Source organism: Corvus hawaiiensis, chromosome 5 (assembly GCF_020740725.1).
Source record: "Corvus hawaiiensis isolate bCorHaw1 chromosome 5, bCorHaw1.pri.cur, whole genome shotgun sequence".
Taxonomy (NCBI): Eukaryota; Metazoa; Chordata; class Aves; order Passeriformes; family Corvidae; genus Corvus; species Corvus hawaiiensis.
In genome coordinates this window covers 59,675,627-59,692,895 of record NC_063217.1, presented here as the reverse complement: position 1 = coordinate 59,692,895, position 17,269 = coordinate 59,675,627, and the positions used below count along the sequence as shown (strand labels likewise).

The window sequence follows — 17,269 nt, the reverse complement described above, 5'->3', positions numbered from 1 at the left end:
TAAAGCATCAGAAACTCACAAGGAATTAGTTTATTTCTTTCAACTGCTCTTTGAATGAGCTTTTTCATTAGTTTATTTTTGGAACTGGACTAACGACATACAATGTTCCACTTCCTTCTACTCTCAGATTTTAATATAAAATCATCAACTACCAGCTCTCTGCAAGTCATATGGGCAACCTCAACAAGCCCAAAAATCAAATAGAAGATGCTGGGTAAAGGAGGTAGTTGTAGACTATTGACCTGTTTCTCCACTGGCTTTGCTGCAGCTCCCAGAACAGCAGTTGTCCCAGTTTTCCAGTTTATAAAGGCTTCATATTATCTGACTATAAGTGGTAGAGCAAATTAAAAAAGCTTGTCCTAAACTATCTTCAAATAGTTTGGGTTTTTATTTTTATTTGGGTTTTTTTTTTTAGTAATTGCTGTGAACTCCTATAAACTTCTAAAATGTCGAGCTTCCCAAGTACCTCATCCTGAAAGCCGCTTGGAGAAACCCAAAGGAATGCACGCTTGGTTACTGGCAGCTTTCAAAGAAGCTGGCTTCAGACTGAGGTACACACTCACATCTCTCTGCTCCTTTTTTCAGAAGAGAGAAAATACAAATGCCACTTGTGCCCCTATGCTGCTAAGTGCCGTGCTAACCTGAACCAGCACCTGACTGTGCACTCTGTGAAGCTGGTGAGCACCGACACCGAGGACATCGTCAGCGCCGTCACGGCCGAGGGCAGCGATGGAAAGAAGCACCCTTATTACTACAGGTGAGCACTCAGACGAGGGCTGTGCACTACATACTGTCTCGTGTGCCTGCTGAGGACATGTGACAGGGCCACGCTTCTGGTGCTGCGGGGTTGGAGCCTTGATTGAAGTATTTGTCTTGCCCGTATCTGGCTTAGGCTGAGCAGTGAACCCCGGCTGGCTGCCGTGTGCTGTTTGACTTGGCTGGCCATTGGGAAGGACTCAGGGGTTTGCTGTGGGGTTGGTTTTTTTAAATGGCTTTGTGAGGCAGCTGTGCTCTTAGAAGCCTCTCTAACTTTTTAAGCAGTGTTCCTTTAAGTTTTGTGTTTGGAAACATCCCGTCATGTACACGGATTCATAGCAAATCTAAAGCCCTGTTCTTCCAGTTGCCTCCAATAGTTCCCTTGTCTTCAGCCAAATCCGTGAAATCAAATAGTCCAAAACTGTATCAAGACTTGTTAAATCAGTCTACACATTTCCTCTGTTTGCTAGAGGTTTATACATTCTGTGAACAACATGATCAAAGAAAGAAAACCTTAATGAGAACTTGCCTGAAAAATTGAAAGGAACTGCCCAGATAAAATGGATATTCAGACATTCTTCTTGTTGTATGCACTGTTGTGCGCTCTGCAAACTGTGATGTGCACTCTAGTGGCCAAGCAGATTACCAAATCACTCTCACTTTTAGTCAAAGTGCCAAGAGCAGATTTAATTACAAAATCATAGAAGTAAGAAATGAATGAGACCTGCTGGATTAGATTATCTAGTCCTTCGCCTTGGGAAAGCAAAATAGTGCCCTGGAGTATATGCCTTTTCCAATCTTTCTGGCTTGTTTTAAGTGTTAATGGCCTAATCAAAGCAAGAGGAGGACGCTGCAAAGAAAGTTAAATTAAAGGGTCCTTTCCACTGCCTCTCAGTATCACTCTGTTTATGTGCTGGCTGCAAAATCTGTATCCCTGCTAATTATTCGCATAGCTGAAGACTGCTGTTTTCCAGTCAAGCATAAGAAATGTTTGAACCCATTTTTACTTGCTTACACTGGAACTGCCAGGCAGTTTTGCACAAGATCCCAGTTTGGCATGGGAACCATTCCAGGGCTCAAAAATCATTCCTGGAGTGTGCAGCAAGCTCTCTGTGTGTCAGTGTATCAGCTGTACTAAACATCTTGGCAAAGCTGCAGTGCCTCTTATTGCCCAAAGGAATCGGTTAGGTGATGCACAGCATCTGGAATCTGTAGTTTTTAATTAACTTTATGATTATTTAGCATCATTATAGCACGTACAGGATTGTTGCATTGTGCCTGCCCTTAATCACATTGGCATGGCTATCAGTTCAAAGGCAGTTCAGCAGACAAAAGAATTTTGCAGTGAACATTGAGCAGCGAGGAAGAGCAGAAAACTGTGTCATGAGTTTCCTCTTGCAAATTTGGGGAAAGGCAATAGGCTTCTGTTTGTGGTTTCTTTTTTAATGTTTCTGACTCTTGAATTCTCTTCTGCCTGCAGCTGCCATGTGTGTGGGTTTGAGACGGAGATGAATGTCCAGTTTGTCAGTCATATGTCCCTCCACGTGGATAAGGAGCAGTGGATGTTCTCCATTTGCTGCACGGCATGCGATTTTGTCACTATGGAAGAGGCAGATATGAAGGCTCATGTCAACAACAAGCACACAGGTGATGATCCCTCTCTCCTAGCTGCAGTGATCTCTCTCTTCCTTGCTTTTTAGGTGCAACCTTCACACTTCCCATTAGCACTCTACTTTCACTGAAATGCTTGCTAATTAAGGCCTGATCTCTCAAAGTTGAAGTGAATTGGACTCCAGCCAGGCAAATAATCTGGTAGTGCAGATCAATTTTCAAGCTGAGTGAAATAAATGAAGGACTACTTAGCCCTTCTTCTTCCTATTCTTCTTATCCCCCAAATCTCCTCCCCTGTTGGAGTCAGCATATTTCATGTGTTTTTCTGACTGGTTTACTATTTCATCAAAATCCTGCTTTGACTTCAGCGATGGTAAGGTGACTTTGAGGGCCTAATTGTGCATACCTGGCTGTAAGTCTGAAATAAACATTATTTTGAGCGTTGCTCTTCGCTATGTTTGCCCCCACAGTCCATCAGTTTGGAATTTCATGCTGATGTTTAGTTGACACTGTGATTCAGCAATACCATAAATGTAACTGTATATTAAACAGCAGAACGGGTCGTGCTCGCTCCCTGGTCCTGCTCACTTAATAGCCAAGGATGTTTCAAACAAGGTCCATATGCTTAGTCCAACTAATGAAGTCTGGCATAATTAAAGGAGAAGAAAATGGGAATCCTTTTAATTAATTTCTCTTATAAGACCAGGTAGAAGCATTTTTCTGCCACAAACTACTCACTGTTGTGTTTACAATACAGAACCTGAATTGCATCCAGCACAACTTTTCCATCGCTAAATTGCTTTTCCTGTCCTACCAGGAATAAAATTGGGAAAACAGGAGGGATGAAGAAGGGGAAGAAGAATACAATTGGTTGTGTTCACAGATATATAATTTAAATGTAACTACAGACATATGAACTACTGGAAAGCTCTCAAGGGATTTTATGCCAGTATAGCTCTCAGCACTACTTCATTTCATAAAGAGGAGTTCAAGGCAAATGAGAAACACCACCCATAGCTATGCAAAAAGCCTCAGAGCTCAAAAGTGAGCTGTGCTCTGCTGTATTTTCCTGTTGTGGCAAAAAGATTGAAACTGCTACTTGTCTTTTGAAGATAGGCAAAACCCCCTTGTTCTTCCTTCACCCTGCCCAACTGAGCCACTCAGCTGGTGATTCAGCCAAATGCTCACACATATGGCAAATACAGAGTAAAAAATAGAATGGGTTTTCTGGGTCACTTGACTCCAGTTCCTTACCCTGTGGTGTTACCAGGTCATAAAGGGACTGTTTGTGAGGATATGACATATGCCTTCTAAGAAGTATCATTGTTTTAAAAAACTAGAGTCAGGCAGCTGTAGACTTTCTTGCATTAAAGATTAGGGACCTTTTTAAAATTTCCAGTGTGTGTCTTAGTGATAATCAGAATACACGTACGTTGTTCTTGCGCCAGAACTGCCCTTTATCTGAAACAGCAGTCCACCTTTCATCCTTCCTTCCACAGTATTTATTCCCTTAGTACATTTCTGGAGAGCACCACTCCCCCCTCTAAATGTACACTGAGCCTTTTCCTATACAGAACACAGTTTTCCTGCTGTACCAATCCCTCACTGCATATGTTCTTGTTGGAATGCCTGCTCTGGACATATGCAATCACAGCTGTACATGGTGAAATGAAATAAGCAGTGGTGGCAGTGCAAACCAACAGCAGCTACTGGGAATAGGTCACACAATAACTTTCTGTGATCACATTTACCTTCCTTGAAAGCTCCCCAACACTGATTGTTCATGTTCATCCCGTGTTCTGCTCAAATTCTACTTTTGTTTTCCTGGACTGTTTCCATCTTAAGCACTTCTCATTTGTAGCAAAAGTTCTTGTTACTGGTCCTTTAGGTCATAACCTTGTCCTCTGTGCTATTAAATTTCATTCCATTTCTATTACTCTGGTCCCCGAAGTCAGTGAATCTTTCTGTATGATATCCAGTCATCCTCCCTATTGGCAGCTCAGGTCATCAGATTTCATTAGTGCATTCCTAGGTTTTTATCTTAAAGGTGCCACTCGTCAGTTTAAAGTTAAGTACACAGGTGCTGGTGTTTGCAGAGGCCTCGATCTGTATCACATGGAGAATTTGAAGTTTTAGTGAAGTCTCCTTTTAACACAGCTCTGATTGAACCAGGACACGGGTGGGAGGGAATAATTTGCCCATCATTGCCTCTTTGGCTCATGGCAGTTCTCATATGGGAACTCTCCCTCTTGCTCAGTTTTAGTGTGTGATAGGGTTTGGGATTTAGACTTCATACATTTATTGCACACATAAGGAAGCTCTGATGCTTTCTTTCATAATGAACCTTTATCTCTAGGTCCAGTTAAATAACATGCTTTTCAATTACCTTTAGAAGGAGATCCTAATAAAAACACATGAATCTTGAGACCATGCTGTAACCTCTGCAATGATTACTGAGGATGCTCTTCAGTACAATGACTGAGATTATTCTCCTTCACCCTTCATCCCAGATTTACCCACTGGACCCACATAAATGGAAAGGTGGGGGAAGTTTAGCTTGGATTGGTAGGTTTTTGCACCCCAAACCTACAGAAATTCTATTTCCTAAGTGACAAGTTTTCATAGTTTTTGAACTATAGTAGTCAAAGTGTTTTCTTGACGTTTTTCTCAGTCCAGTAATAAGGTAGAATTGCATGATCCCTTCCCACTACCATCACAGAAACACTCAATTGCAGGATAAACTGAGAGATGTACTGTGGTTAAACACTAATAAAAAGGAAGGAGGCCCAACAATGTTTTTTTTAATCATTTCAATTAATTTCAGACCTGTTTTGAATTAACTTTAAAGGTAAGTCTTCCTGAAATTTAAAACAGAATCATGGAGACTCCATCTAATCTGCTGAATTAGTTATTTGCTCTTTGTTTTACAGCTGAAGAGAGGAAGACACCCAGTGAATCTAACAGTCCATCTTCATCTTCGCTGTCAGCACTAAGCGACTCTGCCAACAGCAAAGAAGATGCAGATATAACCCCAAAAAACAAGGGGTCAAACAACCTGCTGGTCATTTCTGTAGTGCCTGGTAGTCAGACCTCAGTGAACACTGAAGAGAAGTCAGAGAAAGGTAAAAACACTCTTTAACAAATACAAGCTTTCACTCTCTATGCAGTTGACCTGGCCACAGTGTAAGGACTGAGTTTCCCTGTTCTATTTTTCAGGCTTTGAATGTGTTTTCTGTAACTTTGTCTGCAAAACAAAAAACATGTTTGAACGTCACCTGCAAATCCACCTGATCACACGAATGTTTGAGTGTGATGTGTGCCACAAGTTCATGAAGACACCTGAGCAATTACTGGAGCACAAGAAATGCCATACTGTCCCCACCGGTGGGCTCAAGTAAGGAAAGCAAGTACACAAACTTTTACTGTGTTAAGCACCTTAATACTGTGGGGATAGGACAAAAGGAAGTCAGTCAGAAAGGGTTGGTTAATTAAGAATCCAGATTTGGGGCTTCCTTGTATTTAGATGACCCAAGGCCTGTCAGGCTTGCATCATTATAGCAGATTGGTAAACTAGCAGCAGAGGAGCTGTAACAAACTATGGTCCTTCCCGTTTTCAAGTCAAAGAGGAGACAGTGTGTGATGGGTCCTACAGAGAATGAGGCAGCACTACAAAGAGCTTTAGGCAGACTAAGGGTTTTTTTTCAAAGCATCGAAGCAAAAAGAAGCACCCAGCACAGGCTCTGTTTTGCACCTGGCTCAAAGAAACTAAATCCTGTACAGCCTCTGCAACTAGGTATGAAGTTACAACCTTAAAGGTTATAGCCTTTGTGTACTCAAATGCAAAGTCATTTCTCTCCAAGAATGAAGAACTTGGATGCTTTCTGCTTTGTTTGCATGCCCCACAATAATCACTACTGTATAAATTAACATGTAATGAGTAATACAGTCTTTTAAGAAAAAAAGCCCTTTGGTTTTGGCTGTGGTGGTGTCCTTTAAGGTCTTTTGGTGCAGAGCAGTGTTTCTAGAGAATGCCCTCATGTCAAAGTCAGACCCCTGAGGGGAAGGAGGGATTGCTGGGGCCATATGCTTGCTCTCTGGGCAGGCAGTGTGACGTTATGAAAGAGGCACGGCCCTGGTCTCTGTTTGTTCTAGCTGCTGCAGGAAAAAAAGCTGGAACCACTTGGAGCCCAGCTAGGGTTCAGCACAGGGCTCCCAGCTTCTGTTGCTCTTGCTGAGCAGCTGATGTTTTCAGTGCACTGTGGCTGGGACATGAGGAGCGCGCCACGTTCAATGTTACCGCGCACAGCTCCCTTGGTTTGCCCTGCAGCTTTGGAAAACTGGTCCTGTTTGCCAGGCAGCCTCTGGTCTCCAGCTCAGTAGTTCCACAGACTGGGATCTGTGGTCACTTGAGATGAGATGACTGAATCTGGGAAGAAGACCAGATTGAGAAACAAATAGTGTGCCAGAACGATGAGATGTCTGCCTTGGACATACAGACCAGTTGTCTAATGCACATTTGGTTTAAGCTGCATAAAATCTCTTCTATTTACCAAGGAAAAACCATGACCTATGACTCAAGTCTTCCTGACAGAATGGGTTTCTCAGTCTGTATTCCTGCCCAACTCAAGTGATAATTAGGTACCTTGAAAGCTGCATCTAAGAAAAAGCTCTGATTTATTTTTTTTTAAGGCATCCAGAAGAGCCTGAAGAGATCTAAGTAAATTGTATTTTTCTGTCTCCTGTTTGCTGTGGGGGAAGAGAAAAAAAACATGATTCTTCCAGCTCCAGGTCAAAATCTGAGATTCTGATCCAGAGAGCACCCAGCCCAGGAGAGGTATGTGTGCATTGACAGCCAAGTCCTCTGGTGCAAGAGATAATCACATTAGAAACCTCAGTGACAGGCTCCCTCTCTGGATCAGAGTGCTTGATGTGCATCAGGAGAACTGTCCAGGTGTTTTAGTATCTCTTTGTCCTCCTGTTATTACTCACTTTCCTAAAAAATCTCTTGATTAGCTTGTAGATTAATATTAAACCTTTATGTGCACCCAAATGTAGCAAGGAAAACACACATAGAGTGGATCTCTGCTTAGAAGTTTTCCAAAATGACAGAAGACAATTAGCAGACCTGCTAAACAGTGAATGCAGATGCGTGGCAGCTGGGATGTTGGAAGACAGTAGCCAGGTTCCTTAGTTGTAAGTTTTTATCCAGCCCTGCTCTCTGAGCTCACCAATTCCACGTGGAAGGCTGTATGCTTGCTTCAGTACAGCAGAGATCCCTGGCAGGGAGCTGTCCCCACCAACTTCCTCTCAGCTGCACCAAGCAACAGCGGGTGTGTCCAGGCTTGTTCAGCGTACAGCTCAGGCTTCTTTCCAAGCTTCCATGATTCCCTCCTCTACCCTTCTCAGCCCCTCCTGACTCAGGAACTGGGGTGAGGCCCTTTGCCATGTCCACCCTGGGCCGGATGCTTGCTGCTGTGAGTAAGCAGAACCCACATCCTGTTCCTACACAGGAGCCATTCCTGCCATGGCAGAGGCGGCTGTAGGCAAACACTGCCAAGCACACGCCCCTTTCAGCATGGCTAGCTCATCTCCCAGAAATGGGAGTCCCTACAAATCATCCTAACAGCCTGGCTTTCAGCTGTTCCTGTAGCAGGATACCCAGCGAGCTTGTTGTTCAAGGTCGCATAAAAGGGATTTCCTAAGCCTTCACTGTACATGTGGTATTACAAGTTTATTCCATCTTTACTTAAACAGCTGCTTTCATACTCATTTGTAAACACTCACTTTAAACCACTTCTTAATGGAAAAAATGGCCAAAGTGACTTCATGCAAACACTAGGAATCGTTACACAAGGTACCTGTGCATCAGTCACCCACCCTGCACTCCCCAGCCTGCTTTGGGGGAAGACCCCATCAAGGTAAGCCAGAAGGTTAAAGGGATGTTTCTTCAGAGTGAATCAGTGTTTCCCTAGGAATGCCATTAAATGGGCAAACCTCCTCTAAACAGAGATGTGTCAAGGTGAAGCAAATATTGGAAAGAGGCTTCACAGGGAGAACTGAGTGCCTTTTTTTCTTCCTTAGTAGGTCAGAAAGGGGTGAGTGACAGGGTTAAAGCAGGAATGCAGGTCTGCCAGCTGAGTGACTCCTCTTTTCTTTGTCCCTGCCCTTCCTTGCTGTGTTACCAGGTGCCCGTTCTGCATCTACTCCACGAACCGCCCCGCAGCCATGGAGTGCCACCTGAAGACTCACTACAAGATGGAGTACAAGTGTCGGATCTGCCAGACAGTGAAAGCCAACCAGCTGGAGCTGGAGATGCACATCCGTGAGCACCGCCTTGGCAACCATTACAAGTGTGACCAGTGTGGCTACCTGTCCAAGACGGCCAACAAGCTGATCGAGCACGTGCGTGTCCACACCGGCGAGCGCCCTTTTCACTGTGACCAGTGCAGCTACAGCTGCAAACGCAAAGACAATCTCAACTTGCACAAGAAACTGAAGCACGCTCCACGCCAGACCTTCAGCTGCGACGAGTGCCTGTTCAAGACTACCCACCCTTTTGTCTTCAGCCGCCACGTGAAGAAGCACCAGAATGGGGACTGCTCCGAAGAGGAGAAGAAGGGCCAGTATTCAACCTCCAAGGAAGCCAGTCCACTCCTACCAGTGAACAGCTCCAGGAACCTTCTGTCACCCCTCTCAGTTATGTCTGCCTCCCAGGCTCTGCAAACAGTAGCTATGTCAGCCGCACACGGCAGTGGGGCAGAGCCAAACCTGGCAGTGAAAGCCTTGGCCATCAACGGCACTTCGCTGTGCTTTGATAAATACTGGAACTCAGAGTTTGCCCACCTTATTCCTTTAACAATGTTTTTCCCCAAAAACCACTACGATCTCACATTCCATCCACCCAGACCTCAGACTGCTCCGGGAGGTGCCTCTTCACCTAAACACTCCTTCCTTGCCTACCTTGGACTAACAGAAAGGGCAGAAACTGTCTGAGGGCAGTTGCATTCTGTACCAAAAATCCCCCAACAAACCCAGCAGGTTACACATTGCTGCAAAACGTAGCCCTAAGAGGTAACGAACACTTGTACTATATCATTAGTAAGGTTTAGCAAATGGCTCTGTGTGTATACTTATTGCATTGACATGAAAGCTGCTTTATTAAATCTCCAAGAGGTGATCTACTGCATACTTCTACCTTCAGAGGCATGTTCCCAGTACTCTTATCTAAGAAACTATTTTGTCTTGTTAAGCTGAAAAAAGAAGAGTGTCCTTATTGGCAATCAGCACTTGTAAGATGACATATTGATGCATTTTATTTTTGGGCTTTGTGTGCGTGCGGGTGTGTGGAAGAGAGTCTGCCTGTAGTGTGCCATGACATTGCTTTTGCACATCCCTTGGACTGGCTTATTTAATCATTCTTCTTTTCCCCTTTTCACACACTCGCTCCCTGCCTTTCCCCTGCCTCCCCCTGGACTGTGGAGCTGTAGAAGGAGCCATGTTTGGGGCAGGGCAGGGGGAGAACTGGTGTATTATTTCAGTGCTGTTTGCAGCTTCCTTTAGTTGTTTGATGCCTTGTACTCAGTTGTCAAGGTTTGAGAATTTGGGGTAGAACTGATGAGGAAAAAAGTTGCTTTCAGCACTGCAGGATGAGAGCATGACAATGAAAAGTGTGTGTCAGTCCACACACACAAGCAGTGTGTGCAGCCCACACACCCACACAGCAGGCCCAATTCTCAGCTCTTACACAGGTGTGACAAACACCTGCCTCTGGGCCACAGCATACATCTTTTGTTTTAAAAGGGCATATAAATATTATATATATACTGTATTATGCAGTGGTTACCTTTTAGTTTGCAGGAACAACTTGTATAACTAGAATTCTATGGTGGAAAAAAAAAATCCAACAAGGGGATTTAAAAAAGGGTATGGATAAATTCTGGGTATAAATACTCAGACTAAAAAAAAAAAAAGGCAGTTTTGCACAGTGCTTTAGTCTTGCACTAGTTTGTTTCTCACTTGCAAAAAAAAAAAAAGAAAAAAACTAAAAACTAATTGTGGGCTGAAGTTATTAAGACTGTTTATTTGAAAAGGTACCAGTAACTTCTTTGAAATATAAAGCTATAAAAAAATGCTTTTGGAACCATCCAGTTCTCTTTTATACCCTCAGTATTTCAACTGTACTTGCAAATTTGACAGTCCTCTCCCTCCCCTCCATGTCATCAGTAATACTTTATTCCTTTCTGTTGATGGCAGATAGAGTGTGTCCTGCTAGGAAGCTAATTTTGTACTTATTTAATGCTCCTACTCGTGGTCATTAAAATGACATGTTATATGTAGCACTTTATTGCAGGAAGAAGCAAATGCAGATTGGTTGTATAACCTTTGTTAATCTCAAAATGCCAAGAGTGATCCTAATGTAAGAGAAGCTAACCGACTGTTAATTGATTTCTGTTCCTTAGACAACTTAATATGCGGGAAGAAAGATTGGGATTAAAAACACTGTTCTACAATTGGAAGTATAAAATGTGAAGCATTTCCAAATGATCATGTGATGTACAGGAATGCCTTCATACTGAATTATTGTTTTCCATGGTGTCTCTTGGATTTGGATCTGGCTGTCTTTCACCAGCTATTAGAAGTGTCTGACCTAGCTTTTGCCACAGTCCCATCCCTGTCCCTTGGCCAAGCCACTGTAGAAGGTGCCCTGAGTCACATCTTTCATGCTATCTACCCACCCACCCTCGTGCTGTCCTGAAGGAACTTCCTCTGCAGGTTGTTGTGGGATGGGGGCATCCAACCACCCCTTGTTCGTGACAGCAGGAAAGCAACGACCGAGTTCAGGAAGGCATTTCTTGTCCACAAGGGCTCTTAGCCATATGGACAACTAGAAATGTAACTCAGTCTTCATTAGTTCTTAAATGAAGCTTGTGTAGAAGGACTTTTTGGATGCAAAACTTGCATCACTTTAACCTATTTGCAAGATTCCTACATTTGTTTTGTACAGAGATGGCCAAACATTCTCCACTGTCATGACCAAATTCTTCCTGTTCGGGGAGGACATCCTAATCTCTGCACTCCTGTTAACATACTGGAAGCTAGTTACAAGGGGGAAATATCCAAAATCATAGCAGGTTATCATTTGGCATTATTAATTACAGGACAAAAAAGTGTCACCATTTGTTTACATTCCAGCAGACAGTTTTGATTCTAGCGAGCACGTGGCGGTTCTGTCTTTGCAGTGAAGAAAACCCATCTGCTCCAAACTGTGTGTAAACCTTTGTAAACTTACCTAACTCAGGGCCCTGCTCACCATGCTTTACTCCATCAGAACTCCTGGGCACGCCTCCCTGGGAGTACAGACAAAATAGAAAATACTATGTTGGTAAGTACTCAGAGCATAAAATAGTTACTATCTCGACAGCATGAAATCTGTAATCTGTATCCAGCAGCCCTACCAGTTCTGTAAAACACTCCACACACGCATCTCTGACCACACCACAGAAAACCAAACACTCCCAAATCAAAAAGCTTATTTTTCACACCAACTACAGGTAAAGTACAGCTGTCCAGGAGGAAGAAGAAGTAGGAATATTATTGTAGGCCACGGTATCTAAACCAAATGGCAATTTAAATAGGGCTGGAACTTCCAAGAATGAACTGCACGCATGCGACCGCCACATGTTTCAACCATGTTCCACTGCACCAGTATCTGACCTGGCAATGTTTAGTGTATCTGGGAAATTTGTTTAGCACTTTGGAAAGGATAAATTCATTCTTTCTGGCAAGTTACAAAAGTTTTCTCTGTAAGGAAAAGTGTGTTAGGAGGTTTTTATTTTTTTAAGAAAAAAAAAATACACTATTTATCAGAGCTCTTGCATATTAAAATGATTGGTTTGCAGTTCAAGACTAAAGACAGGAAATGTTCTTCAGAGGTTCTCCCTACTGATTAATGACCAACAGTTCTGATAAATTCCCCCCCACCATAAAGGTAATTTCATACTGGTTTTCACTATGCATTCTTTAATGAAACTAGCGTGTTTTTCCATTCAGTAATTCAGTTGAAGTTCTCAGCACTTTTTTCTTTCCTTTTTTTTTTTTATTTGTTGTATTATGTTCAAATATCATTCTGTCAAGGTTTGTGTACATTAATAAAAATTTGTATTGTATAAAGCTTTTTGCATTATAAGGCTGTACAGGGTCATTTTGACAGTAACTGGTATATTTCTTTGCATCTTATGTTGCATTGCCAATTTCTAGTGTATCCAGTTTGGAAGTACAATATACTCTAATTAAAAAGGTTGGCTATATTCTGGTTTCTTTTTGGTTTTCCTTCTTCTCTTTTTTTCACCTTAAATATAGCTAGAGTTGATTTGGAGGGGGAAGGGAAAGGGTTCTCTTACAAGACAAGAAGATAACATCCTCCCTTTTTTCTTCTTACCAATAAAAATCAATCTTCAATTCAATTAGAAATTGAAACGGAAAGCTCTGGCTCTCACTCCTGATGAAGAAATACAGCAAATAGTCCCTAAGACAGCTGCAGGACTTTACTCGGTGGGCTCTGTGCTTGTAGCAACCTTCCAGCTCAGTTCTGCAATGGGGATAATTCCTCTTCCATGCACTCTGCTCAGTCATGCATTTCAAAAAAATCAGCTCCTTAAGCAGTAGTTTGGTGGACTTGCTCTTGCTTGGAAGTAGCCCAAAGGAACTCAGGGAAACTTCCTTAAAGATGAGCTAAGCAGTGAATAAAAGAACACAGTGCACTAAAACATTGTCATGAAAATAATTTTTTTTTAATTGTAAAAATATTGTGTCCTCATTTTATCAGCATTTTTGAAAAACCTGGGTTTTTAACCAGAAATTATTGGAATAATTAAAATGCACAGAGGGCACTAAAGAAGGAAACCCTAAGGGCAGACAAATTTCCAGGAACCAAAGGTACTATTGACTCAACTGAACAAGGAAAGATGCTCAACATCCTAAAAGGAATTAGACTACTTACACACTAACCAAGGAAAGAAAAGATCTGGGTGTTCATTAGGTAAGAATTATCCTCACCTATATGAATGTTAACATTAAATACATGTGGACTGCCTTTTTCCCTCAGAGCAGTGTTAAGGTCTAATCAACTGAAAAAACTTCTTACAGTTACTTCTGCTGAGGTGTGGATACTAATTTTCAGGGTCTTTAACAGTACCTTGTACATGTTGATGTTAACAGGCTAGGTGTTGGAATTCACTGCTCCTCTTCTGCTGCTGACTCCTTAGCTGAAAGAAAAGCTTTGACAGAGTTGGTAAGTCATGGTGTCTCTCAAGAGGAGGTGGTGTCTCTCTTTCTCTTCCCTCCCACACTGTATCTGTAATAGAAAATATACAGTGATATTCTCTGTGGAGTTTTTTGCACTAGACATAAATAGTTATCCTAGCAATTAAAAGGCAATCATGCAAATCATGCTCAGAGCAGCCCCATCCCTGTAAATGTTCAAGGCCAGCCTGAAGGGGACTCTGAGCAATCTGGTCTAGTGGAAGGTGTCCCTGTTCGTGGCTGGAGGGTTGGAACTGGATGACTTTAAGGTCCCTTCCAATGCAAACCATTCTGTGATTCTCTGCAGAAGTGGCTTAATTGTTTAAGTAAGTTCTAAATCACCAAAACCAGACTGCAGAATTACTTAAACTAAGCTGGGAGGGGGATGAATTATCCTACTGAATTATCCTGACTGCCTAAGTAGTCAGCTAGCAGTTAAGTGCAAGTCTTCAGCCCTTGAGCCATATGTGATAAGCTTTTGTTTAAAAGATCAGGCCCAGTCTCAACCAAAACATAAACTGCCTGCAATCAGCCTCTGTAGCTTTAGTCTGACAGAAAACCCCAGTGTGCATCCAAATTAGGGGTATTAGTGTGACATGCTGAGATGTGATAAGGAGCCCCAGTCCTTTGCAGCAGGTGGCTATAACATGCTTGTAGACCTGCATGATTTTAATCAATTAACTCAAACTTCCCTAGTCTGTGTTTTCTCATAATATTCCAATTTCCATGTGTGATTATAGAAAACAGCTCCAGTTGTGTACTGACCCTTTCAGCAAAACAAGAAGTGCCCTGTTTTCATTCTGAATCTATGTACATTTTTAATATATGTTTTAAAAAATAAAATTGGCATTTTTTCAAGCAGTTATTTCTTACTATCCTACACATGCCACAGTCATCATGAGCCCAGCAGAACAAGACTTTAAGAGAGAATTTTGGGGTGGGGGGAAAAAGCCAAACCAACAAACCTACAATTTTCTGTAACACTTTACTGTAGCGAATGCTTCTCTACAGTAGAGGGGACAGCATCATTTATGCAGAGTCGTGTTTTCAGATCCTTGTTGTGTTAAAAATACACCAGTTATGCTCCTAACAGACAGACATCTGCATTATATCATCCACCATCTTATCTGCTGCTAATTGGCCTCCTTGTTGACAAGTCTCAGCAGCAAGGTTAAGTGCTGGCTGTAAAAGCAATGTAGCCTCTTGCCCGAGGGGTCAGAGCTCAGACAGACGGTGCTGGAGCCTGCATGGCCTCTTTCCCTGCTGTATATTTTCTGGGAGCTAATAAAACACCAGGGCAATCACTCCTGCCTGGAGTCTGTCAGCCACCATGATGTCTGTGGAGCTGCAGCAAATGGTACCTCATCTGCCCAGCACAGGGCACTCAAGGAGTCTGCAAAAGAAAAAGGCATCTTCCCTTGCACCAAAGTTTTAGAAACTCCCAGAGAAGCAATGAAAAAATGCCTGAAGTGACAGCTAACCTTGAACATGGGGCAGCTGATGCCTCAGTGTCCAGCCAGAGCCCTTGGGAAAAGGGTGGGGGCAGACCTTGGCTGAGATCACAGGTTCCATCTGAACCAAAGACCAGGATTGTACCTGGCTGCTGGGCTCTTTGCAGAGCTCTTGGGAACATACCATAGAAAGCCATCCAGTTGATGGATGCCAGGCACTACACTGGAAATGCAGCTGTTGGGCTTCCACACCTGTCTTTGACCAACCTGGCAGTGGCTTGATTTACATATATGACAAGGAAAGGAAAGTTAGAGCTGGAGCTGAGCAGTAGCAGGGGTAGGGGAATGCACTGATTGGAAATGTTTTATTAAAAAGAAAAAAAGAAAAAGAAAGCAACCCCCCCAAAAACCCAACAACTGTACAGGAGAAGAGCAGAGCATCAAGTGATAGTATGGCACTATTTTTCCAGCCTCTGGCAGCCTATTTCCCTGCTTAAAATGGGGAAGGGCTTTCCATGCTTGGTTTTGCTTTGTTTTCATTTGGGTTTTTTTTAATCATTTCATTTTCCTCCACCTTAACCATGATTAAAACCAACATATGGCACAACTGTAAAAAAAAAAAAGTCAATCTGCTCCCCGTCCCCCTTTTTTTTTCTCCAATTTAGGCTATAGTTAATTAAAAAATGCTTCAAGTTTCTGTAGCAGAAGTTCCTCTTCTGTTTGCATTTAGTTCTGCTCTGCTTTACTTTTAGGACCTCTACTTTCTATCACACACCTTTCTTTTTCCAGCACTTCTCAGACAGCATTTCACTGCAAGTGTAAACTTTGGATTGTTACTCTTCTGGCAATGTGCCTGTTTAAATAAAGAAGAGAAAAATGTTCTCTCGCTGAGCCCTAGACCTTCATGCCAATGTTCGCAGCACTGCCTAAAGTGACCAAAACCAAAAATAGGCCTTGCTTCCTGGCTGGTCAACAAAGCAACAAATACTTTCTTGATTCTTTCCCTGCTATTTAAGCCTGGAATGTTCATTCACATGCCAGGCCGAAGAATTTGTTTTTTAAGAGATTGAACAGGAAGCCAGTTGGGAGGGTCAAAGCTGTGACTAAGGTGCTCACACATGGGTGAGTAGGACTTCGGAGCCATAGGTGCAAGTATGCATCAGTGAACAGGAGCAGGTTTCTCCCAGTTTGCTCTCACTGCCTCGAGTTGCCACAAATTGCCACACGAGCCCGGGCTAGGCCCTGCTCAGGGCTAGAACCAGCAAAATAAATTAAGATGAACTATCCCCATCTGGTATTCCTCGACTGCAGGGATTAACACTTCCCTGGTATCTAGACTTCGAGTACGTAGTGTGCAATTGCATTCCAGCACAGTTAGAAGCAGTGCTTGTTTTAGCAATAAAAATCACTGGCTCTTTCTTTCCTGAAACTCAGGAAAAACATTTTAAATGGGATGGGATTGCAAGTAAATAGTTGCAGGAAAGCTCCTTCCATCAGCAGGATTCTGAAATAATATGAATACATTGGTGGCTGTCACTCATGCCAATGACACTTTTAAAATGTACCAGAATAGCTCTATTCACAGGTGTTACCAGAGCAATGCCCACTTGCACTCAGAATATTTAGTAAGTAAGCATTAAGACTTCATGTTTTTATACTTAGGTCCCTATTTTTAATGGGACTGCATACCCAGAACTTAATGAAAAGATCTAAATATAATGTCAGTGTGATTTAAAAATATGCACTGCATCTTTTAAGTTGACATTTCAATTAAAAATAAATAAGATCCATTTATATGGTGATACTGTGATAAGATTGCATCAGTCAAGTTTCATTCCTACTCAAAGTGACAGATTTCTCTAAGACAGAGCCAGCAACTCAAACCAGGAAAATATTAAGGGTGAATTTAAGCACTTCACAAAAGTTGGGCTATCATATTTTATGGATAAATGTACTTTACAGAATCATAGAATCATTGTTTGGACAAGACCTCCAAGGCCCCTCTGTTATTAATGAATTAGTAAAGACACTTATTTATTATCTTTCACAGAGGTGGCCAGGTTGAGATGTAGCTGAGCTTTCACCTTTCTAATTTTCTGTCTTCATGACCTAGTGACATCCTTGTACTTTTCCCGAGTTGCCTGCCCCTT

At 42.4% G+C, this 17,269-nt stretch overlaps 1 protein-coding gene across 5 annotated transcripts in view; it reads left to right on the top strand.

Annotated features, from left to right (window-relative positions):
- Positions 1 to 12,674, top strand: part of ZNF827 (zinc finger protein 827) — a 100,714-nt gene extending 88,040 nt beyond the window's left edge. For 3 of the 5 annotated variants that reach the window (XM_048303822.1, XM_048303821.1, XM_048303824.1), the window contains exons 10-14: positions 586 to 757; positions 2,237 to 2,403; positions 5,298 to 5,489; positions 5,584 to 5,761; positions 8,553 to 12,674. In XM_048303822.1, coding sequence (XP_048159779.1) covers positions 586 to 757; positions 2,237 to 2,403; positions 5,298 to 5,489; positions 5,584 to 5,761; positions 8,553 to 9,360 — 1,517 coding nt within the window. In that variant the 3' untranslated portion in view covers positions 9,361 to 12,674. Of the gene's footprint in view, positions 1 to 585; positions 758 to 2,236; positions 2,404 to 5,297; positions 5,490 to 5,583; positions 5,771 to 7,056; positions 7,202 to 8,552 lie in introns of all 5 variants that reach the window. The other 2 variants (XR_007203668.1, XM_048303825.1) reach the window with 2 other exon arrangements.
- Positions 12,675 to 17,269: the final 4,595 nt, after the last annotated feature.